This window comes from Gopherus evgoodei, chromosome 3, assembly GCF_007399415.2.
Source record: "Gopherus evgoodei ecotype Sinaloan lineage chromosome 3, rGopEvg1_v1.p, whole genome shotgun sequence".
In the NCBI taxonomy this organism is placed as follows: domain Eukaryota; kingdom Metazoa; phylum Chordata; order Testudines; family Testudinidae; genus Gopherus; species Gopherus evgoodei.
The window spans coordinates 147,426,301-147,451,671 of NC_044324.1; the positions used below are offsets into that span (position 1 = coordinate 147,426,301).

At 40.1% G+C, this 25,371-nt stretch overlaps 1 protein-coding gene across 4 annotated transcripts in view; it reads left to right on the plus strand.

Annotated features, from left to right (window-relative positions):
• Nucleotides 1-25,371, plus strand: part of RYR2 (ryanodine receptor 2) — a 737,385-nt gene that overhangs the window by 668,409 nt on the left and 43,605 nt on the right. For all 4 annotated transcript variants that reach the window (XM_030556966.1, XM_030556967.1, XM_030556968.1 and 1 more), the window contains 8 exons: nucleotides 2,424-2,528; nucleotides 5,558-5,639; nucleotides 6,270-7,573; nucleotides 8,580-8,647; nucleotides 11,820-11,967; nucleotides 14,408-14,494; nucleotides 16,463-16,681; nucleotides 19,577-19,707. In XM_030556966.1, coding sequence (XP_030412826.1) covers nucleotides 2,424-2,528; nucleotides 5,558-5,639; nucleotides 6,270-7,573; nucleotides 8,580-8,647; nucleotides 11,820-11,967; nucleotides 14,408-14,494; nucleotides 16,463-16,681; nucleotides 19,577-19,707 — 2,144 coding nt within the window. The remainder of the gene's footprint in view (nucleotides 1-2,423; nucleotides 2,529-5,557; nucleotides 5,640-6,269; nucleotides 7,574-8,579; nucleotides 8,648-11,819; nucleotides 11,968-14,407; nucleotides 14,495-16,462; nucleotides 16,682-19,576; nucleotides 19,708-25,371) is intronic.

A 25,371-nucleotide genomic window follows, 5' to 3' on the forward strand; every position in this document is an offset into this window, starting at 1 on the left:
ATCACTCTTAGTGTTTAAGAGAATAAGGGTTTATTAAATGAATCACAGATAATGATAAGGGAGAACACGATCAGTTACATCTGGGGCTTACAACACACTACCAAAGCAAATAATACAAATACTGCAATTACAAATAAAAGCTGGCCCTGGTATTTTTCTAAATCCCAATAGTTATCTAAATCATTCCAGGGGTTAGTAGAAGTGATATTGGTGCTATTAGTAATCATAAGTGCAGCAACTAATTTCCCTAAATAAATTGTGAGGCTTAACTGATCCCCCTTGCTTTCAAGAGTTCCTGGTCAACGGGTTTCCCCTAGCAGGAATCTTGGGGCGGCTAGAATCAGTCTTTGCCTCTTATCTACCAGTACAGAATACTTAACAGCTAATTATACTTACACATACAAACCACAAAAGTTTCATTACGGCCGGCAACCGGTTAGGCTTCAGGAAACGCGTGAGCCGAGAGAGCATGCAGGGTGATCAGGCCTGGATACGGTTTCGACAGGAATTCGGGGGCTCTCCGCCCGTCCCCGGGAGGGGACCGGCAATATATAGTAAATTTGTCGTCATAGTTTGTGATAAGCCAATTGGGGGGTCGCGAGTGGCATATGCCCATACAAGGGAGGCAGACGGGCCCTAACATCTCTACCCAGGAAGCAACCGTCGCGAGGGGAACTGTGTCTCTTCAGGCTGGCTGACCACAAGGCTGCTTTTCCTGTTGCAAGTTCTGCTTTCAGAGCAGCTACGTGACCAGTGGCAGTTCTGAGGGCTGGGGGAAAAATCCGTTGGGGGGTGGAGGCCGGAGCACCCGTAGTCTGGCCCTGGGGCCCCACTTGGGGGTCTAACATTATCAAGCTCAGTCTTGAAGCCAGTTAGGTTTTTTTGTCACCACTACTCCCTTGGAAGCTTGGTTCTATGGAAAAACTTGAATTCTGGCATTTCCTGACTTTTGGGTACTTGACTTTGCAATCTTCATGAAATTGTTTAATGTAGTTTTTCTTTCCTATGTAACTAGCTAGAATTTTTAAAGAATCAAATTCTCCTGTGTTTTAATTTTAATGTATCCTTTATTGTTCTCTTAAAAAAGGAAGTGTGATAAATGTTAGGGAAAGTGTTAGGCAGCCTTAACATAGTTCACTACCATTCATCCTATACTATATTGGATCCTCTATCCACAAACAGAACTTCTTTCCCCATAAGCGGGCACTCTACTTGCAGCCTGAGGTCCCATATAATTCATTTATATCTTAGTGAATGTCACATACCAGAATGCTACAATATAGTAGCCTTTCCTCATGTAAAATAATCAAGTTAGAAATGCTGCTTATGACAATATGAAGTGATTAAAAATAATTTGGGGCCTTTTTTCTGATTACACAATATTTTCATTATGGAAGTTGCGGTTCAACTGGTCAGGAGATTGTTTAAAACTCCACTATATGAAATAATGGCAGTTATGTTAATCAGACAAAGGATAATTTTGATAAGCCAAAAAGTAGCTTTATCTGATAACTATTTTTGAGACATTATCTCAAAATGTTTAAAAAATAGGGCCAGATTCTGATCACATTGTAAGTCAGGAGTAACTCCACTGAAAGTAAATGGACTTAACAGAGATATGAAACCTATATGAGTGAAGATTCAGGCCTCTAATCATTGTAATTTCTCTTGGGAAGGATTTATTTAAAGCATACAGACTGTACTTTTTTTATTCACATTCAAATCCGCATTATGAAAATCTGTATTATTTTAGAGCTCATAGGAGGGAATTGTGAAAGTACTGGCTTGAATAAGTATTAGCAGAAGCTAGGGCTTTGCAAATGTATGCACACAGCTCTAACAGATTTGGCCTGCTACACCCAAAATCTTCTGTTCAGTGTTAATAATTGTATTATTTGTTGTCCTTTGAAATATCATCTGATGTTTGTAAAAACATTATAGCATTGTAACACCAGTGTTTTACAACAGGTGAACAAAAAACAAGGGGCCTGATTCATCTCTTCTTAAAACAATTTTACCTCAGCCTCATCATTGTTATTCCTGGTTTACACTTGCTCAAGTAGAGGTGAATTAAACTAAACATCTGTGCCCCTCATGAGATTCCAATTTAAAGGTGCAAACTGATACTGTTCTGTAAACACTGAGATCCATTTTTTTCAGCTCCCTCTTTATACAGAGCTTTGAAAATGTGGCCTTACTTGCCTTAAAGCAAAGGAAGTGGTAGGGATATTCTACAGTAATTGTTAATGTGATATCAAATGAAATTGTCATTCCATTTATGTTTCAGCTTTCCTTAACTTGCTTGTGTAGCAGCTCTCAACTGGTCACATTTTAGGTACCCTGATTCTAATTTTATCCTAATGTTTGATGTAATTCTCTTGCATATAAACCCTGTTCTCCTTTTCTTGTCATCTGCATGGTAGGGTCCATGTACAGGGAACCAGCAGAGTCTGGCACACAGCAGGCTGTGGGACGCAGTGGTTGGTTTTCTTCATGTGTTTGCTCACATGCAGATGAAACTATCTCAGGTACCATGCACTTTTTTTTCTTATTTTTTAGTTACTGACTTTTTACAATACATTAGCTGAATTGTTGCCCCAACAAATTATTTTCATATTAAGAGAGGGTGACCAGAACAACAATGCAAGGGAATACAGAAGAATTGAGGCAGTATAGGCTGTGAACTAGTGGGAGATAAATTTAGCCAAATGATTACAGAATGACACAGCAACTCCTGTGATCCAACCCTTTCTTCTGACACCAACTTCCTCTGTAACTTTGGGCACGTCAAACATTCTGTGCCTCAATTTCCCCATCTGTAAAGCAGAGTCATATATACCTTCTTACCTGTCTCAGGTGGGCGTGGTGAAGTATTTGAAAAATAATTTGATGTACTCGGGTTACAGGTGCCAAACATGTGGGAAATGCTTTTTTGTTGTTATTATTATTTTTAATCTCTGTTACTTTTATAATATTTAAAGGTATAGTTATAGAGTTCTGAAGATGGAGATTTTTATTATTATTTTAGATTCTGATATGATTCAAGAATCCAGTCTTTGAGTGTGCCACAGAGATGAAAGTTGGGATGTAGTGTTGAGTGAAGGTTGATTTCTTGGTTCTGCTGAACTTCTTAGTGCTATAGACATTCTTTGTCTTCATGAACAGTAATATTCTTACAGCAGGTAACATTGTAGTGAATGCAAACTTTCCTAAATGATGAAGGGGAGACACATACGGAAATAGAGGTGCACAAATAGCCTACACATATTGTCATGGTTACCAAAATATACTTACTTTAAGAATGAAAAAGTAGGCTTGTTCAACAACATGTGGAAAGTCTGTGGCCAAGCCAGGCGTAAAATCCTTTTGGGTCCAAGTGTAGTACTTTTAGTATGAGAAGACATGCTTTTCTCTTATTAAAAGTTTCTGCTTTATTCATTGTTCATCCTTTGCCCTGAATGAGGCAGGAATCCTATGGTTTAAAAAAAAAAGAGGTGATCATGTTATATCATAAAGCCTTACGAGGGGATAGAATTAAATATGCATGAGCAACCTTAATTCTGGCACTTCTTAACTTTTGGTTGCTTCATCTTGTATGATAGTTTTTTGTATGTAATTTCATAAATTAAAAAACTTATAAAAACCCACCACCCCCAGATACTCCACCTTATGGAGCCATTTTGACTCTCAGCATGAGTTAGCAGCGGAGTTTGAATCTAGGACCTTTGGATCCACAGCACAGACCTCTACCACTTGAGATAGAGCAGTAATATCTTCTCATCCTGTATGTGGATCAGCTGCTAGAGAGGGCTTGACACACACTTCACCAACAGTTTGCTAGACAGTAGGGTAATGTTGGTATTCAAGATTCCTGGGTTCTGTTCCTGGTTTAGGAAGGAAATGGTGTCTAGTGGTTAGAGATAGCACACCTAAGTGCATAGATTTGGCACATTCATTATAAAAGATAGTATGGCTATGGATAAGACTTGGGTTTGCGATTACAGAAGGGGTAGGCAACCTATGATATGCATGCCAAAGGCGGCACGCAAGCTGATTTTCAGTGGCACTCTCACTGCCCTGGTCCTGGCCACTGGTCTGGGGCGCTCTGCAGTTTAGTTTAATTTTAAATGAAGCTTCTTAAACATTTTAAAAACCTCATTTACTTTACATACAACGATAGTTTAGTTATTATATATTATAGACATATAGAGAGAGACCTTCTAAAAATGTTAAAATGTATTACTGGCTCGTGAAACCTTAAATTAGAGTGAATAAATGAAGATTCGGCACACCACTTCTGAAAGGTTGCTGACCCCTGGATTACGGGTTTGTATTCTCAGATCTGTCTGAAGTGACCTTGAACAGTGTTTTTCTTACTACATCTGTCAAATGAGAGACTATTTGCCTGCCTCTTAAGACAGCTAGGAGGCTTTGCTCAATAATAGGGTGAGGGAAGTTCATAGGATTATTAATATTAGTTGCTAGATTAGACCTGATGGTTTCTTCCTAGTCTATGGGACAGTGCAAAGTCTTTTTCCCATTTGGAGTTCAAGCTCTTGGGGCCTGGGAGCATGTTCAGTATCTCAGTATAGTTGACATATCGGGAGATCTTTGGGGCTTTGAACAAGCCTAATGCAGATGGGATGCTCAGGTATTTTCATAGCAAACTTTTAATAAATTCCTCTGCAAATTCTGATTTTCAGAGTCTTTTCTGAATTGACTAAATCTAGGTGGATTTCATTGGGGTTGGCAAATAGCACATGGTGTGCATCATAAAGACTGACACTAAAGCTCTTCCGAGAATGGTTGGAAATAGATTTGAAGCCACTGAACTTTTTATGGTGAAATTTAAAGAAAAATATGCCCAAGGCACAGAACATGGGGAAATTTCAGATTAAATAGTTAAAGACTGACAAAGTTTTATGAAATTGAAGTTTAATTATTTTGTTTTACTTATAAAACATTCCCAACTATTACTAATCTGTCACTTTTTTGTCTTCTTTGAGCTTTTTGTAATTCAATGCTATTGCTGTTATGACACTTTTCTTATGGCAGCATGGGTGGGAACCTAATCATCCCAATACTAACATCAGTTTAACAGACATAAAGTATTATATAGGCATCATCTAGTCAACTCTGACACAGCTGCATACTATCAGAAAAGCTTTCCTTTTCTTCATTCTCCATAGTAGCTCAACTTGCACTACGTCTGTATTAAATTGCTGTTTCTTCTAAACAAATAAATATGTGTGTTTTGCTACTGTATAGGAGTAAATAGTTGGATAAATGTGTTTTCATTTTATTTTCAGATCTGACATAAAGAGCCAAATACACTCATGGCCTCTCAGCTTCTCAGTCTGATTTCCCCCTAAATGAAACCTACATGTGCACGCACAAACACTAGTTCAAGCTGGAAGTTGTATGTGTAAAATACCTGTTTTACAAGTGCAAGTTCATATTTGTGCAAAATATGTGCATGCGAGATCAGAGACTGAGCTGGGGTTCATAGAAATGTTGGCCCAAAATAGTCTTATTTACAATGTATTCATGTTTGCAGGATTCCAGTCAAATTGAATTATTGAAAGAGTTAATGGATCTTCAGAAGGATATGGTGGTCATGTTGCTGTCTATGCTGGAAGGTAATTTTAATTTATTTTAAAAGTTTATTTTGCAAGTATTATAACCGTGTCTTTTCCTCTGCACATTTTTTTCACAGCAAAACCAATGTCTTTTCCTTTTTTAATATTTTAAAGTTAATTTGTTTATTATCAGAAGGGCTGTTAATCTTCAAAGGCTCATGGGAATTACTATAACTATAATTTACATGGTGAGCAATAATGTAAGAATTAATTAAATCAGTGTTAATTAGGAAGTTCTTCTTACTGTCCAACCTAAATCGATATTGCTGCAATTTAAACACATTGCTTCTTTTCCTGTCCTCAGAGGCTAACAAGAACAATTTTTTCACTCTCCTCCTTGTAACAACTTTTTATGTAATTGAAATCTGTCATTATGGCTGTTCTCAGTCTTCACTTCTTCACACTAAACAAACCCAATTTTTTCAATCCTTCCTCATAGATATTGATTTGGTATTGTATTTTTAAATGATAACTTATATAGTTATACACTGAAGACTTGCATGCAACCAGATCAGTTAGCAGTTTGTAAATTTTACCATGTGATGATGTCAGTAGTCATTATTAAATGCTTTTATTTGCCAAAATGTTCATTGTCACCAATGACTTGTTATTGCATGTCACCACCTTTAGGTAATGTTGTGAATGGAACTATTGGCAAGCAGATGGTTGACATGCTAGTGGAGTCTTCCAACAATGTGGAGATGATTCTGAAGTTTTTTGATATGTTCTTAAAGTTGAAGGATTTAACTTCATCTGATGCATTCAAGGAATATGACCCTGATGGTAAGGGTATAATTTCAAAGAGGGACTTTCAGAAAGCCATGGAAAGCCATAAGCACTACACCCAGTCTGAAACTGAGTTTCTACTATCTTGTGCTGAGACAGATGAGAATGAGACTCTGGATTATGAGGAATTTGTGAAACGGTTCCATGAACCTGCCAAAGACATTGGTTTCAATGTTGCTGTTCTTCTGACCAACCTTTCAGAGCACATGCGCCATGATACTCGATTGCAGACTTTTCTTGAGCTAGCAGAGAGCGTTCTGAATTATTTTCAGCCCTTTCTTGGACGCATAGAAATCATGGGTAGTGCAAAGCGCATTGAGCGAGTTTACTTTGAAATAAGTGAGTCAAGTCGGACTCAGTGGGAGAAACCTCAGGTTAAAGAGTCAAAGAGGCAGTTTATCTTTGATGTAGTAAACGAAGGAGGGGAGAAGGAAAAGATGGAACTTTTTGTTAATTTCTGTGAGGATACCATCTTTGAAATGCAGCTAGCTGCCCAGATCTCTGAGTCAGATTTGAATGAGAGGTCCACAAATAAAGAAGAGAATGAAAACGATAAGCCTGAGGAACAGGACCCTAGCAGGGGCTTCTTCTCCCTTGTGACTGTCAAGGCAGCCTTGGTAGCCCTCAAGTATAATGTAATGACTCTTACAAAAATGCTCAGCATGAAGAGTCTAAAGAAGCAGATGAAGAAAATGAAGAAAATGACCATGAAGGACATGTTCATGGCTTTATTTTCTTCCTACTGGAACATCTTGATGGGCTTATTGCATTTCACCTGTAGTGTTTTCCGGGGCTTCTTTCGCATCATATACAGTTTGCTACTTGGAGGAAGCCTGGTAGAAGGGGCTAAGAAGATCAAGGTAGCAGAACTTTTAGCCAATATGCCAGATCCCACTCAGGATGAGGTACGTGGCGAAGGGGAAGAGGGAGAAAGGAAACCCACAGAAGCTGCATTGCCAGCAGAAGATCTAACTGATCTGACAGCTTTATCAGATGATGGTGACCTACTCTCAGACATATTTGGCTTGGACTTGAAAAGAGAAGGAGGCCAGTATAAGCTGATTCCTCATAATCCAAATGCTGGTCTGAGTGATTTGTTGAGCACATCTTCCTTACTCCCATTACCTGAGATGCAGGAAAAAATTCAGGTACAAACTATATTTTTATCCACTATGTTTCCGTCTGTTCTGTGTGGACCAGAAATAAAACTTACAGCTATGTTTGTGTGATTTTAGTTTTTTTTCTTAAGTATGGCATGCTTTTTAAAGAATAACAGTGAATTACCAAAGTTTAGTCTTTCTGGGATCATGAGCTTGAAGCTGATCAGACTAGTCCATGTTATTTGGTTTGCTTTTAAATTCAAAATTCAGTTTGTGTTTTGTAACTGCAAAGGGAAATGTCATTTTCCCTCGGTGTAGCATTAGTTAATAAAAAATGCCTTGATGTTCAGCCCTATGACTGTTGCCTTTTAGCCATGTTTTGAAGGCTGCATACCGTATAATACTGCTTAGACTTTGTAGATGGGATTGCCTGTGTTGGGGCAGAGTTCAAAAGCCCTGGGGCTCACTTCTGGTTTGTCTTATGTTCCTAAAATTCATGCTTCAGGGTTTCATCCAGGTAACTTCAGGGGGCAAGGTATTTTTTTTTAATCTCCTTCCTCTGAAGCATCAGGGATGGACACAGCTGGAGATGGGACTTTGGACACGGAGGGCATCGAGCATTCTCTTTCTCAACGTGCATGACTGGTTGGTTCTTGCTCATGTGCTCAGGGTCTCACTGGTCAGTGTACATGGGATTGGGAAAGATTTGTTCCCCAGGTCATATTGGCAGTGACCTTGGGTTCTTTTCACCTTCCTCTGCAACCTGTGGATGTGGGTCACTTGCCAGGATTATCTGGGTATCACTTAATCATTTTCCTGCCATTGCAGGGCTTGGATCACTGGTACATTTCAGCCCTTCCTATTCTCCACCTGTTTCACCTAACAATTTAGTCTCATGTAGGTTATAATACTTTGGTCTCACTTTAATTGTTGGGTTCAGTGTGTGGGTAATAGGTGGTGTGGTGGTCTGTGATATAGAGGAGGTCAGACTAAATGATCTAATGGTTCCTTCTGGCCTTAAATGCTATGATATTTTTTATCTGACTCATTCAAGGAGCAGAAAGTGAATGAAGATGAAAAGGAGGAGAAAGAAGAAACTAAATCAGAACTTGAAAAAGCAGAGTAGGTATAACCCTAGACCTTGCTCCTAAGAACTGTAGTTCGTTTTTCTGAGAAATCAGTTTTGTTCACAGGTAATCCCTTGCTTCTTCATTTCTGCGTCATAGAGACATCTCACATGTGTGATGGGGAACCTACATTCAGACATCATCCTCACTGGCAAAGAAGCCCCTCACGATCCCAGTGCAGTGAAACCAGCATAAAATTGGTGCCATTATGGTGGTTTTATGCCTTCTTTTATTCCGGTCCATCCTTCCCAGTCCCGTTTCCAGCTGTGATCCTTGTATTTACATGACACCTGGGATAAAAGTCAGCCTTCTCTATAGTGCTGCTCTATGATAAATCTTCTGATGACTAGAATTTACACACTGTCTCATGCTATCTCCCTCCCTTCCCGGGGAGAGTTAAGAGTTAAGACATACTTTCATTGTATGTCCAGCCCGGGGCTGAGCTGCTTGAACAGACAAATTCCCAATATCACTTGGAACTGAGTACTCCACATAAAACTGAACCTAATGTCTATTTCAAAACCCCAGCTTCTATAGCATTCTGCTGCAGAAAATGGAAAATTCCACAGGAGCATTTATCAGAGGGGTAGCCATGTTAGTCTGTATCCACAAAAACAACGAGGAGTCCGGTGGCACCTTTTACCCACAAAAGCTTATGCCCAAATAAATCTGTTAGTATTTAAGGTGCCACCGAACTCCTAGTTACAGGAGCATTTGAATTTAAAACTAGTAGTCTAAATATGTAAGTGGCCCCTGCATGCATTTGTTTGTGATACTGAATGCAATTTATTTTATGCTGTCCCAAAGATTTCACTTTTCAATCTGCCACGCACATCGTCACGCACACACCAAGGGGAACCTGGAGGTTTTGGCAGCTGGGCAGAAAATAGTTAGGGTCTTTGGCATTTGAAGAGGTTTGAAAGGCAGAGTGGGATTGTGGGACAAGAACTTTAGCTGGAAGATTGTATTAAAATGACTGGCAGTACAAAAGCTAACATGCCTGATATTTAATAGTTGTCTTTAAGATTCAGATATAAACCCCCTTTAAGAAGGACGAGGGAGTTTATCCCTCCAAGAACTGTTGTTCCAGGCTGTCTGCTGACTAAAGGTATGTCTACACTGCCTGTCGATCCGGCGAGCAGTGATTGATCCAGCAGGGGTCAATTTATCTCGTCTAGACTACCATAGGTTTAAGTACATCGACTTCAGCTCTGTTATTCATGTAGCTGAAGTTGCGTAACTTAGATCGATCCCCTCCACTTAGGGTAGACCAGGCATTAGGAAGAAAATGCTTTGATTTACATTTAGCTCTAGAGCTGTGCCAGAACCAGAATTTCTGTCCAATGAAAAATGTCACATTTCCAAATATTTTTCCTTTTGACTTGGAATGAAAAGTTAAAAAATTAAAATTTCTATTGGATGTAAATTATGGTGCCAGGCAGCCCAACTGCCAGATGAGCACCCCAGAGAGCCGACTAGCCGGGTAGCCCAGGAAGCCGAGCAACTAAGGGAGCCATCACCAGGCAGGCCTCCCAGTATTCTGGGAGGCTGGGGACCCAAGCAGTCTGCATGCCTACCCTCCAGTCAGCTTGTAGGCAGGCTGAGAGGAAACCAGATGGGCTAGCCAATCTGCTTGCCTGCCTGGTTTCCATCAAAAGTTTTGACAAAGTCCAAATGTTCCTACAGCACATATTGATTCCATCAAATCAGAAATTTCCTATGGAAAAAAAGGTTCCATCAGAAAATGTTTGACCAGCATTATTTAATCCATTTGTCTAAAGTTTTTTTGGCAAACATAATGGCTAGAAGCATTAAACATGCACACAGACACACACACCACATAGGTTTCAGAGAGCAATTTTATAGTAAGGTGTATAGTCTTTGGCAAAGTCTTTGGCTACAGCTTCACTGAATGCACTTTGTGCAGCTGCTAGGTATGTAAACCAGGGCAATTTTGATTTTACAAACCTCGTCAGTCCAATATTGTTTTAGCTTTAGCAAAATTCTGTGTGGGCATTGCTCGCTGCAGGATCACAGTTCAGTGCTTTTAGATTTTTATGCAGCACAAACTTTAATGTCAGTTTTTTCAATGTGCAACTCAGCCTTTCTCTTTGTTTTTGTTTTTGATTTGTTTTCTAAATTAGTGCAACACTGTTTTAGGTCCCATATTAGTAATAGAATAAAGGACCGAGTTAAAAATCAAATAAATCTAATGGAATACAAATACAGTGTTTGGTTTAAACTGGTAAAATAGAGTGCAGTTACAACCCAGAGTTCAGGATTCCTTGTTTTCCTTTGTATAGCTGATACGTCACAAACACCTGAAATTGCAACAATCAATTCTTGTTCCTTCCTCCATTTGAGTAAGTGCTTGTGGTATCCATAGCTGTTGGAGGGGAAATGCAGAATCCTGAACTCAAGACTTGGTTTATAAATAGAGGAGGAAATGATTTTTCAGTTATTCTGTTTCAAAACATAAATGTATTTTAAGTTTTAAGTCAACTATTTTCTGTTATGGCCAAATCCTGCTGCTTTCTCTGCATCCTGAAGCCCTCATCACAGCAGATATGGTGTAGTCATGAGGCTGGAGCAGAGCTACCTGAAGTACATTACAGAGCTTAGTTCTGTTGGTACTAACTACACAAATATGGAGTGGGGCTTGGGAATAGGAAGGATGGAGCAGGTGGATCCATAATTACCTGGTTTAACCAGTCAAATATACTCATTTAAGAGAGGCTACTGCAATGCAGTGGCTGCAGTATCACCCACAGAACATTTTTGCCATTTCTTTGTGGCCTGAGAGGGAGAATTCCTCTTCATTTCACGTCTCTTCCCTGCATTAATCATGGCTATTGTGACTTCATGAGGGAACAGGATTTCCCCATTAATGTGATGGGACTGTAAATGGGGGTCTGTAAATGGGGGTCAGCAATGTGTCCATAGTAAAAATTTTGAAATCCATGGTAATTTTTCAAAACATTGAATGACATATCCCCCCTACCTCCAATGTCCGTCACTAAATATGGTAATTTTGTCAAGTGTCTGTCATGCAACGTGCTGATGCCAACTCCTGACTGCAAACATCTGGGTGGGAAAAATTTTTACAGTAGATCTTTAGTTTATCTTCAGTGACTCAGCACACATTATGGGTTCATTTGTTTTCTCAGGGGAGAGGATGGAGAAAAGGAAGAAAAAGCCAAAGAAGACAAAGGGAAACAGAAGCTGAGACAGCTTCATGCACACAGATATGGAGAACCAGAAGTCCAGGAATCAGCCTTCTGGAAGAAAATCATAGCATACCAGCAGAAAGTTCTTGTAAGATTTTATCTACAATGTTATCTACACTGGACTCAGTACTTTCATGTTAGCCAGGAACTTGTTACAAAGGCCTGCAGAAAGTGTCTGTGCATGTGAGAAAGCTGTAGCAACCTTCACTCATTCTCTGCCCTTAACCCACCCCACAAAAAGACATAAAAACAACATGACAGTGAAAATACCAATGTGCTAGGTAAAATTATCATAAAAAACCCATTAAGGGCCTTCTTCAAAGCTGCATGTAATGTTTGCCTTCAAATAAGCATGTACACGCTTCATAACCACAAAACCATTTTTTTTTCACAAGTTGGTACTTGTACATGCCGTTACCCAATTTGTGAATGCAAATGTGGGAGTTTGTGGCTGGAATGGATGCACATGTATTTTGTATTTGTAAAGGGGTGGAAGAATTATATGCATTCTTAAATAATTTGCCACGAATGTTCATAGCTGCATTGCGGCTGTGAAATCCTATTAGTAAGCAGCCCGAGCCTGCTGTGGGGGTAATTAACCATTGGAACAGTTTACCAAGGATCGTGATGGCTCTCCATCACTGGCAATTTCTAAATCAAGATGAAGGTTTTTTTTAAAAGATATGCTGACATTCAAAAGGAATTATTTTGGGGAAGTTCTGTGGCCGATGTTATCCAACAGGTCAGACTAGATCAGGGGTAGGCAACCTATGAAACGCGTGCCGAAGGCGGCATGCAAGCTGATTTTCAGTGGCACTCACACTGCCTGGGTCCTGGCCACCGGTCCAGGGGGCTCTGCATTTTATTTTAATTTTAAGTGAAGCTTCTTAAACATTTAAAAAAACCTTATTTACTTTACATACAACAATAGTTTAGTTATATATTATAGACTTATAGAAAGAGACCTTCTAAAAACGTTAAAATGTATTACTGGCACGTGAAAACTTAAATTAGAGTGAATAAATGAAAACTCGGCACACCACTTCTGAAAGGTTGCCGACCCCTGGACTTAGATGATCACACTGGTCTTTTCTGGCCTTGGAATCTATGCAGGGGAAAATTAGAGTGGAGAGATCTCAGAACTGAGAGCAAAATGTGGTTCGTTCAGAAGCTCTCTCACAGGTAAATTACATTTGTCTCTCAGGCTGAGGCACCATTCAGAGGCTTTGCTCAATATCTGAAAGGCACAAGGCTGAAGAATGGAATCTTGGTCTCAAACCTGTGGTAGTGGCTACAGAGCCTCTCCATGACAACCACCACAAGTCAGGGCTCCTCTGCTCTCTCCAGTGGATCCAAGCAACTCTCTAACCCATTGTCTCTGCACCTGCATGACAACTCCACCACATACATTCCTGTAAAAAGAGCTACCGCGAAGGCCATAGTGTTCAAGAGTCTGCAGGATCACCTTTCACTGCTTCTTTGCTTTTTAGCCCCTAGAGCAATGATAAATAGTTTCCCTTGTATGTGAGACCCTTCAGAGCAGCATATGGGTCCGCAGAATTTTACCTTTACTGAGGGAAAGAGAGAAATGGCATGTGACAAACCAATTTAAAGAATTTTAGAAAACCCAATACTTAGTGTAAAATTTCATATCTAGATATAAATCTGCGTAAAAGAGATGTCATACATTTTGCATGAAATATTTACTTTTTTAGAAACTGTCTTGAAAGCCCATAATCAATGGAAAATAAGACTAATTAAAGGAACATGTTTCTCAAATAATACAATTTGTCTCCCTCCCAATTTATGCCAGCTTGTAAATTGTAATGCAGTCACAAAAGAGGGTGGAGAGTTACCATTATGCATACAGCCTTATCTTCAACTTTCCCTGACTTTCTGAGTGAATCACTTTGCAACTTTAGTATTTTTTATTGTAGTTTGTGTGTGTGTGTGTGTGTGTGTGTCTGTGTGTGTGTGTGTAGAGAGAGATAAGAGCAGCAGCTGTGAATGTTTTAAAAATTAGCTATGAGAAAGATCCAAAAGATTTAGTTAGGATACAAGTTTAGCTGCATGTCTGAAACTTATCTGAACTGTTCAAACCACATCTGGCTACAGACCTTAGAGGCACAGTGTTTCCATGGGATTTCCCATATTTCCACTTTCAATCGTGTTGCAGTTGGAACTTGAAAGTACAGTGGCCTAACAACATGAAAAATAATTTCAAGACTGAGTTATCCAAGCTTTTGACTCTTCACAAGGTCTAAGATTTGGTTCCAAATCCATCTTCATTTTATGATTCTCCCACTCTAACTGAAAACTTTGGTAAACATGTAGGCAATTTTTGGAGGAGATTGTGGGAAAAGGTGTTCTTAACAGTAAAACTCTACAAGCTTTCTAGATTTGGATACTTTGAATATTTTTTATAACATAAGATTCTTAGAAGTAATTTTTATGAGTTCATCAAAATTGACTAAATCAATATATAAAATAATGTATAGATAAACTGTATTTTTTATTTTTATTTTCAGAACTATTTTGCTCGCAATTTTTATAACATGAGGATGTTGGCTTTGTTTGTTGCTTTCGCCATCAATTTCATCCTGCTCTTCTATAAGGTAAACTTGTTGTATTATTACTAATCAACCCTTATTGCATAATTGCATGAATTTGAAAAACATGGGAGACTGCGTAGCCAAAGTTAACACACTAACTTCCAATTAAAAGTAGCCGAAGACTGAATAAACTAGTGGATTAAGGGTCTGCTTAATATTTCAAATGTATTGAGTGCTTATCTTGCTAAAGTTATACCTCTATTAAAATTTCTATTAGTGTTTTTTCCATCAGTACAATTCTAAAAAATTAGAGAATCTTATGTAAAACATGCCACACATACCAAAAATCTATATGCTTCACCTCTCTACACACAGTCATGGCAGGAAAGGGTTAACCATTTAAATAGTCAAATTCAATAAGGCACAATGCTAATTAGAGCCTCCTGGGCCTGCACACTGGGGGGGTCTTTACCTTCCTCATTGCAGAAGACCATCTCAGAGCACAGCCCCTCTCCTCCCCCACATTAGACACTGCCCCAGTTGGTCTGCATAGTTAGAGACTGCACAAACAAAGCGAGTGTAATCTGTGGATGGAGCGCATAAATCGATCCTGCAGAAGATAGTTAATTCTGCTCCAAGCCATATTCGCTTTTCCACTGATGCCTCTCTCCCGTCCCTGGAAGCTTCTGTACCTAGGCGAATCCCTGGCAGAGCTGTGCTGTCAGGGATTCAGAGCAGGGTTGGTCAGTGCTGCAGTGTGTGTTACAAGGCCTCCACCACAGGATGACTATGAACCGCCAATGTGATGTGTCCATGAAAAAAGCTATTGCAGTCTTGGGATGCATCAGGCGAGGTATTTCCAGTAGAGATAAGGAGGTGTTAGGACCATTATACAAGGCACTGGTGAGACCTCATCTGGAATAGTGTGTGTAATTCTGGTCTCACATGTTTAAGAATGATGACTTCAAACTGAAACAGGTACCGAGAAGGGCTACTAGGATCATCCGAGGAATGGAAAACCTGTCTTATGAAAGGAGACTCAAAGAGCTTGGCCAAAAGAAGATAAGATTGCTCTCTATAAGTATATCAGAGCGATAAATACCAGGGAGGGAGAGGAATTATTTAAGCTCAATACCAACATGGACACAAGAACAAATGGATATAAACTGGCCATCAAAAAGTTTAGAAATTAGATGAAGGTTTCTAACCATCAGAGGAGTGAAGTTGTGGAACAGCCTTCCAAGAGAAGCAATGGGAGCAAAAGACATATCTGACTTCAAGACTAAGCTTGATAAGTTTATGGAGAGGATGGTATGATGGGATAGCCTAATTTTGGCAATTAATTGATCTTTGACTATTAGCGGTAAATATACCCAATGGCCTGTGATGGGATGTTAGATGGGGTGGGATCTGAGCTACTACAGAGAATTCTTTCCTGGATGTCTGGCTCATGAATCTTGCCCACATGCGCTTAGCTAATCACCATATATGGGGTCAGGAAGGAATTTTCCTCCAGGGCAAATTGGCAGAGGCCCTGGGGATTTTTTGCCTTCCTCTGCAGCATGGGGCGCAGGTCACTTGCTGGAGGATTGCACCTTGAAGTCTTTAAACCATGATTTGAGAACTCAGCAGTTTAGACATCGCTTAGGGGTTTATTACAGGAGTGGGTGGGTGAGATTCTGTGGCCTGCGTTGTGCAGGAGGTCAGACTAGATGATTATATTGGTCCCTTCTGACCTTAAAGTCTATGACTCTATGGCCGTGGCCTCCGATGGATCCCCAGTGCCTGTCAAGTTCATGGTAGCTTTTCTATAGTGAGGGAATGGCAAAACCAGTCATCTCAGTGGAATAAAGTAGAGGGATCTCTGCAAGGTATTTCTAGTGGAGATTTCTTCACAAAAAAAGGTTCCCTTCCCCCTCATTTACATCACCCTTTTTTTGTCTCTTGTGATTTATAGTACATAGCCTGTAGAAATGCAAAACTCTTGTCAAATTAAATAGTTTTACCATTAACTGTGAGTGATTTGAACAGGTGTCCACCTCTGCTGTGATAGAAGAGAAGGAAGTTCTTGTGGTAAATGCTGAGGAAGACTCCAACTTAAACAGCCTCGAAAGCGGCTCCCATCGGATCATCACTGTACACTATGTCCTTGAAGAAAGCAGTGGCTATATGGAACCCACACTGCGGATTTTGGCCATCCTACACACAGTCATCTCCTTTTTCTGCATCATTGGATATTACTGTTTGAAAGTAAGAGGTCGAGGAATTTAACAGTTTGTTTTTCTAGACCCCTTTGCTCCTCTCCTTTGAGTGATGTGCAAGGGAGCAAAATCACAGAACATTTGCACAAACAGGATGGGGACCCGCATGAAGAGCCACTGTGTTGCTGGCTCCCCCTGTATATAAGTTATGCATGTGATGAACCTCACAAGAATTCAGAAAGTGAGGCCTGTCATGTGAGGGAGGTGGAATCCCTCCATTTGGCATGTTCTCATAGACTCAACACGTGGTCATTTGCCATGTTCATTAATGTAGCCCTGTTTTGGCTGAGGTGCCACCTGTGGCTTTCAAATACAAGTAGAGGGGGATACATGTGATCAGAGAAGGATAGATTACAATTGCAGCATTGCACGTCAGCTGGCTGTGCTGCGCAAGACGTGTATATTGCCAAGAGTGTGTGGTAGTTGGACTAGAGTTTCTGACTGATCTCCCGTGGGTGATGTTCTGACAAGGCCTTCCTACTGTCCCTTTTATACCTCTGTCAGTCTTGTTTTATCAGAAGTGGAATGCAACATATCAGCGGCTTTCTCAAAGGAGGCACATGAATAGCATTTCTCTTTGCACAGGTTTTTAAGCAATAGGAAATTATTTGGCTTCTAGTTATTTTTTCATCTATCTTTAATCGGTTACCTTTTCTTTGCCACAGAGACAGGATCTGCTTTCCAAGTGAAGGCAAATGGTTACCAAGTGGCTGGTTTCCTTATGCACTTTAAATACTTGCACAACACCACTAAATAGTGAAACACATTTTCCATGATTGGGTGTCAGGTGGCATTTAAAGTACCATCTCCAGGTCCTGGCTTTTGAGATATGGCTTTCTTTTTTCTGTGCAAGTTTTATGGAATGTCTCTCAAAAAATAATTTTTTATATTTATCCTCTTGGTAGACATGAATTAAAAAACTATTGAAGTAACTGTTTGACATCATGATTTCCCACAGTTCCTGATGCCCTGAATGGAAGACTTTGTCCTTAAAAGGGGCAGTTCTAGTCTCGGCCTGTGCCCACTGTAGACACACATTGTTTTAAAAAAATCCATTTCAACTGTATTCCTTTTTATTTGTGTGCAAGATTTGGGTCTGTAAATTGCTGTTAAAATGGGACTGAGTAAAATCCACTAAACACTTTTTATGAAGCTGTCTTCAAATAATATTTGAACTACAGTTATATCAAGTGTAATATCCACCCTATTATCAAGTAATATCGTTTTAATTGTTATTGTTCCAATATAATCCTGTCCAGCTGTAGGCTGTGGTTTAGGTGCAGACTCATTGATGTGGAGTGGATAAATAAAAGGTGAATTTGAGGAAAGTCAGAAATAATGCTGGGAGCCTAACAGAATCACTTTTCAAAATAAAAGTCCAATAAAACAGCCTCTGTATGTAATTAATGCTTTAGTGCAACCAGAATGTACTTTTCTGTCAGTAGCAGTTTTCGAAAGAAAGTCCATTCAAATGGATCTTAAAGATCTGCCAGCCGCATCCAGCCCCAATGGGAGGCACTTCTCTTGAATGTCAGTCACCCAGCTCATTACAGAGAGTTCTGTCCTAGGGAAAGTCTCCAGAGCCTTGCAGCCCCTGAGCATAATTCAAGGAGGTGGTGTGCAAAAGTAGTTTAACAATGTCTTTTGCATTACTCTCATCCCAGTGCAGCTGTTTCCCCTGCTGTGTTTTAAGAGCAGCCTCAGGACTACTTTAATTCATGCCAATCTTTAACAGCTCCAGGTGCCTTAATGCAACCCCAGATGAGCCTGACATAGGAGCATGCCCAATGAGCTGCTCACTTTTTAGCCATGCCCCTTTTCACCCTGCTATGCTGACAGCAGGGAAGATGTGTGGTCTACAAACCCTTATATTGGCTCTGTGCCACTGTAGGATGCCCCTTGCATTTGTCTGAGCCTTCTTGGATTAATGGCACAGTATTGAAACAGTGCAATGCAAAGTCATTGTATGGCACTGAAGGATCTGAGCCTCATTCATCTATACATACTGTGGTAGACCCAGGCCATTTGGGAACAGCAGAGTAGTAGAAGGGAGATATAGCAGTTTTCTGTTCTCTGACTGATCAGAGCAGGGGCTGCTCCAGGCTAATGAGAACACTTGACTCCAATTAACCTGCTAAGAGTCAGGTGAGGCTGTTAAGCACCTGACTCTAATTAAGGCCCCTCTGATGCTATAAAAGGTCTCACTCCAGTCAGGCCAAGGGAGAGCCAGGGGAGAGGAAGTGGTGTGAGAGGAACTGGGAGCAAGAGGCATGCAAGACGTTGAGAGTGATAGGCATACTGTGGGAGGACTGAGATGTACAAGTTTATGAGACATCAGGAGGAAGGTCCGGTGGTGAGGACAAAGAAGGTATTGGGAGAAGACCATGGGGAAGTAGCCCAGGGAGTTGTAGCTGTCATGCCACTCTGCCAGGAGGCACTCTAGACAGCTGCAGTCCACAGGGCCCTGGGCTGGAACCCAGAGTGGAGGATGGGCCTGGGTTCCTCCCAACTCCTGATCAAACACAGGAGGAATTGACCTGGACTGTTGGTTCTACCAGAGGGGAAGGTCTCTGGGCTGTTTCTCAACCCACAGGGTGAATCTATGAGGCAAGCAAATCCATCAATAAGCGCAGGACTCATCAAGGCAGAGGAGGAACTTTGTCACAATACCCAGGTTCCTGGCATTAGTCAAATACTTGACTGCTTGAAAGACTACTGTAGGTTATGTGTAGTATGCAATTTTTTCCTTCTGATTGTTGGTTTAGCTTCATTCAATCTATGCACTCAATTTTTATAAGCAGCTAGCTGTTCTTAAAAGATAGCAGCTCCCAGAACTGTCACTGATTTTGAAATAATTTTTAATATGTTTATTTTTCTACTGCAGGTTCCACTGGTTATTTTTAAGCGTGAAAAGGAAGTTGCAAGGAAATTGGAATTTGATGGGCTGTACATTACAGAACAGCCTTCAGAAGATGATATTAAAGGGCAGTGGGACAGACTCGTCATCAACACACAGTGGGTGTTTTTACTTTAGTTTTTATAGCTGTGTGCAGAATTTTCTGGAATACACACATTGTATATAGCTAGCTCTCAAGTTTCTCAGAAGTGGACCATGGCAATGGGGATTAGGCTTCCAGCAAAATAATCCAATAGACTGTAATAATCTATATGAATTATTGTATATCATAATTATTAGTCTGTGCTCTGAGGGCCTGAATCTGAAATGACTTTTGTCTTGCAAAAAAAACAAGGCACAATAAAGTTGACGTTGGTAAATATTACATTACAAATGCAACTGCCACAGATACTGGGTGAACTGGACTTTGGAACCTTTTAGACTGCCTTGAGTGTGCCCCTCAGGTGACAAGCCCAGGTTCCTGCACCTCATTCTGGGAAGAACCACATCCACTCTGGGGCTGGGTCTCTAGACATCAATCCTAATTGTGTTGACACCCAACTCAATTTGGCATCTGATTAGTCATGTTGACCAAAGCAACTCAGAAACAATGCCTTTCACACAAAATATTGTTTATTCATTCCCCCAAAGGCACAAAGCATGCAGAGCAAAGTGTAGAAACAATAAATGGCATGGGTATTACACATCAGTCTTTCCTTGCCAGATTTTTGTAAACTCCCTTCATTCCAGCTAATCCCCCACTCTTGCTGGGAGAAAACTGACTGTCCTGCTCACAGCAGGCTTTCTTTGTCTCCCTGTATTCTCTTGCTAGCCGGTCAGCACTCCTCACACTTCCAGGGCCACTCATTAACCTCCCACCCTTGTCTAGGCCTTGGTGGCTAAGTGGTGGTTTTTTTACCTCTCTCTTCTTAATCTTGGCAAAACAGCTATGTCATCAGGGGCTGAGGAGTCACCTCTTCACAGCTATAAAACTGGCTGTTCTGAGTGCTCTCTATCATAGTTTTATCTTTCCCACCTGGTTGCTTTAACAACCTCTTTTAGCTAATTCTGTAACAAGTAACTCATCATAAACACAGACACAGAGGTATGTACCATATTCATGAAACATAAACTGGGAAATAACTTCTATCACAGTTGTGCTAACACTGTACTATGACATAAAACTGTAGAAAAATATTGGGCAAAAACATGCACACAAAATAAAGCTTCTTCAGGTTGGGGAAAAACCCTTAAATTTGACACACACAGTGAAGCTAGCTAAAGTCTGCCTTCAGATTGCAATGTACTGCGATGCAGAGTAAAAAGAGTGAGAAATAGAAACAGATGTTAGTTTCTCAGAATACTTGATTTTCTCGTTATGTTTTTTAAAAAGATAATTAAATGGTTATAACAGCAACTTTATTTGCATTGTTCAACTGAATAATAATAACAATTGAAGACATATGCAGTATCTGGAAAACTCAGATATCTAATAATAAAATTGTTCAGACATTATTAAAAAACTACAGAGCTTCCTCTGGTGTGGCCTGCCTCTCTCCAGAACTGGAGAGTAGTTTCTGGCTCTTGTTAGGTTACAAATAGACTGTTCAATAGTCTGCAGGTGAAGAATGAAAGAAAATAAAAGAAAGGAAGTGGTAGTAAGATGCAAGAAAAGGGTAAAATATAAAATATAATAAGCAGGGAAGAGTGAAGAGAAAAGGTGAGTAAAGGGAAAAATACATTTAAAAAGGGTTCAGAAAGAGGATGACATGGGGGGAAAGAGAAGGTAACAGGAAAAAGGAATTGAGGGATATGAAAATAGAAAGGTGAATGGTGGTAAACAGAAGGTTAGATACAGCGATGTATCTATTTGTAGTGTGCTAATCATCATGAAACATAGCCATCAATGGAAGAATTAAAATTCCCTTTGTCATCCAATAGGACTCTCTTCTCTGTTCCTTTGTGGGTTTGTTGTGTTAATTTTTTTCAGAGAGAAAGAGAGAGCTTACCTGTTAGTTTATTGCTACCTCTAGGGGAAGGTCTTAGCAAAGAAAGGGCAGTTCTTGAGGTGGTTGGGCCCCTGGTTTCTTTAAGGGGTCTGAAAATGAGAGCCAAATACTTAAAATGCAATGGGACCTATGTGCAGCAGCACACAGGGACTTGAAGTACAGTAATATATTCCCGTGTGTCTATCTCACTTAGAGGACAAACATTTGAAAAGAATACTTAGCCCTGCCTTGAGTGCAGGGGACTGGACTAGATCATCTCTCAAGGTCCCTTCCAGTCCTATGATTCTATAATTCTGCTCTATAGAACTCATTACAGTAATCCAGCAGGGAAGTACTACAGACATAGATCAGTAACTGACAGTCGTCTTGCTTCTGATAGGTAGAAAAGTGTTTCTGTCCGTGTCTGCAACTAGTCATCCAAGTGGATGAGGAAGACAGTGCTAGTGAGTAGGTGAAATTATTTCAAAAATCTAGCAGAGGCTCATAGCTGACAGCCCCTTCGGTTGAGAATACTAGTCCAAGTACTGTGACAGAGATGCTCAGATATTAAGGCACACTTAACCTAATTTTACATCATGGTATCCAAATTAATAAAGAGCCTGGGAACTTGTTTTTATACCAGCCCACTCCTGGTTAAACTGATCACAGAGATCACCCTGTTTGCTAATTCAAGGTTACAGTGCTGCACTGCCTGTTTCCTAGAGCTGCTGGAAGCTGCATTGACATGGCAATTAGTCCAAAATACAGCTGTCTGTCTCTTAAGCATAAGAGTAACTGAGAACATGTCATGCTAGTGCTCCTCCTAATATACTGGTTTCCCCATTGAATATCAGGGCCAGTTCAAGTTCTTATTAATAAATTGTGAGGCCAGAAGTGATCATTGTGATCATCTAGTTTGACCTCCTGCATAACTCAGGCCAAAGACTTCACTGAATTTATTTCTGTTTAATCATGACTTAAAATTTGCAGTGGTGAAGGATCCACCACAACCCTCATAGTTCGTTCCAAAGGTTAATGAACCTTGTTGTTAAAAATCTGTGCTTTATTTTGACTCTGAATTTGCCTAGCTTCGGCATCCAGCTATAAGATCTTTTTATATGTTTGTCTGCTAGATTGAAGAGTCCTCTATTATCAAATTTCTATTCCCCGTGTAAGTGCTTATAAGATATTCAGTGAAAGATCTGTGGCATGGCTGTTTCTGGCCTGTGTCAGCTGACTTAAGCTTACAGGGCTCAGACTCCGGGGGCTATAAAATTGCAGTGTAGACATTTGAGCTTGGGCTGGAGCCTGGGTTCTGAGACCCTTCCCCCTTTTATGGGGTTTCAGTGTCTGGGCTCCAGCCTGAGCCCGAATGTCTACACTATAGTTGTATAGCCTTACAGCCTGACCCTGTGAGCCCGAGTCAGCTGACCTGGGCTCTGAAACTCAGTGCTATCGATTTCCTTTTTTTTTTAATCACAAAGTAGACATACACACAGACTGTGATGGAGTCACCTCAGAACCAGCTCCTTGATCATAAGAAATCAATCGATTTAGTTTGTCTTTCACTATAAGGCAATGTTTTCCAGAGCTTTAATAATTTATATGGCTTTTCACTGAACCCCACTAATTTTTCAGCTTCCTTCTTGAACCTTGAACACCAAAATTGGACCGTGTTCCTGTCGCAGTCACACCTTTGCCAAATGCAGACGTAATATTATCTTTCTATTCCTAATGATATCCCCCATTTATACACCCAAGAATTATATTAGCTCTTTTGGCCACATCATCACTCTAGGAGCTCAGGTTAAACTGATTACCCACCATAACTCTGAAGTCTTTTTCACAGTTGCTGCTTCCCAGGATAGAGTCCCGCATCCTGTAAGTATAGCTTGCAGGCTTTATTCCTAGAGGTATGACTTTACCTTTGACCATATTGAAACACATATTGTTTGTTTGCACTCAGCTTACTTTACAATCTAGATTCTCTGTGTTAGTGACCTGTATTCTTCATTATTTATGACTCTCCCAATCCTTTGTCATTTTCAGACTTTCTCAGTGATAATTTTGTTTTCTTCCAAGTCACTGATAAAAATGTTAAATAGCACAGAGTCAAGAATCAGTTCCATGTTGGACTGGCATTGATTCTATAACTCTCTTTTAATTCTTTATTAATCGAGTCCCATATCAGCCATTCCATTATCTTGCCTGGGATTGATGTCAGATTGCCAGGCCTATAATTACCTGCTTATCCTTTTTAAATATTGGCACAACATTAGCTTTCCTACAATCCTTTGGAACTTCCTCAGTGTATGAAAACTCATTGAAAATAACCATTACAGTCCAGAGAGCTCTTCTGCCAGTTCTTCTAAAGCTATTGGATGCAAGCTATCTTGTTCTGCTGACTTAAAAATGTCTAACATTAGTAGTTGCTGTGTAATATCCTCTTGTGTTACCAATGGACTGGAAAGTATGTCATCATCTTCTTATGGTCTGAATACATAGTCTGGCTTTTCCCAAACACAAATCAGAAAATTTATTCAACACTTCTTACTTTTTAAATAATATTATTGACAATTCAACCGTTTCCATAGAGCAATGGATCAGTATCATTGTTAGGCTCATTTTTGTTCTTAATATACTTAAACTTCTTATTTTTCTTGCTCTGAACATAAGAACAGTCAGACCAAAGGGCCATCTACCCCAGTATCCTGTCTTCCAACTGTGGCCAGTGCCAGATTCCCCAGAGGGAATGAACAGAACAGGTAATCGTCAAGTGATCCATCCCCTATCACCCATTCCCAGCATCTGATGGTCATTGATTTCTCTTTGCGTCTTTTTCCTTCCCTTATCAATTTTCTACAATTGCTAGCTTCTAATTTATATTCATTGCTGTCAATTTACCCTTTTTCCCATTTGATATATATTGTTTTATTTTCTTGTAGTTGCTTTTCTTAGTTCTCATCTTTAAAGTATCTTGTGGGGGAGAGATCAACTGCCTAATGGATCACCTCTCCCTCTCCCATTCAACAAATATTGTGATCAACGGGTACATTGATATCCAAAACATGGCTAATATGATCTAGAGACAAGTCATTTTCAGAGAAAAAGTCTAACTGTGGAACTTTCTACAGAGTAGTGCAGTCCCATCACTTAACCTTACTTTATCATGAACCAAAGTACTCTCCACTCCCAATAGATTTCCACCCAAAAGAAAAGACATCACATGGCATACAGCACCATCAGCAGGTTAGGTGCGCATGCAGTCCTGCACAGCGATTGCTGAAGCTTAAATTCTTGTATTTGTCACCTAGATACTACAATGATTGACCCTCTAAATGCATGTATACATAGATAGAACTGAATTGAATATTAATCAAAGATTGTTCACTGATTGACAAGATGATGTGCTGAGGCCCTAGACTGAGGGGACAGTTATGATTTCTGCTAGATTTACAAAGTGAATTCCTCCTCTGACTTGTATCCTGAATTAGAAGTGATCCATGATATTTGTGGTGACAAATTTCTGTTCCAGATGAGGCAGATGCATTTAGTTAGCTGTATTTCATTTACATATGAAGAATGTCCTTCAGTCCTGTTCCCACAGAGCATCACTACCAGAAATCTTGTGACCATACTTACTTCCTCCACTACAAATTCATTCCCTCCTCTCAGTTCTGCCATCTTCCTGGCTAAACAACTCTACTTCTCCAGCTTAATTGAACTACATGTCCACAATCCCAGCCACCTTTTTGCTACCTTAGTCTCCTCAAACCCTCCCCTCCTCCTCTGCTC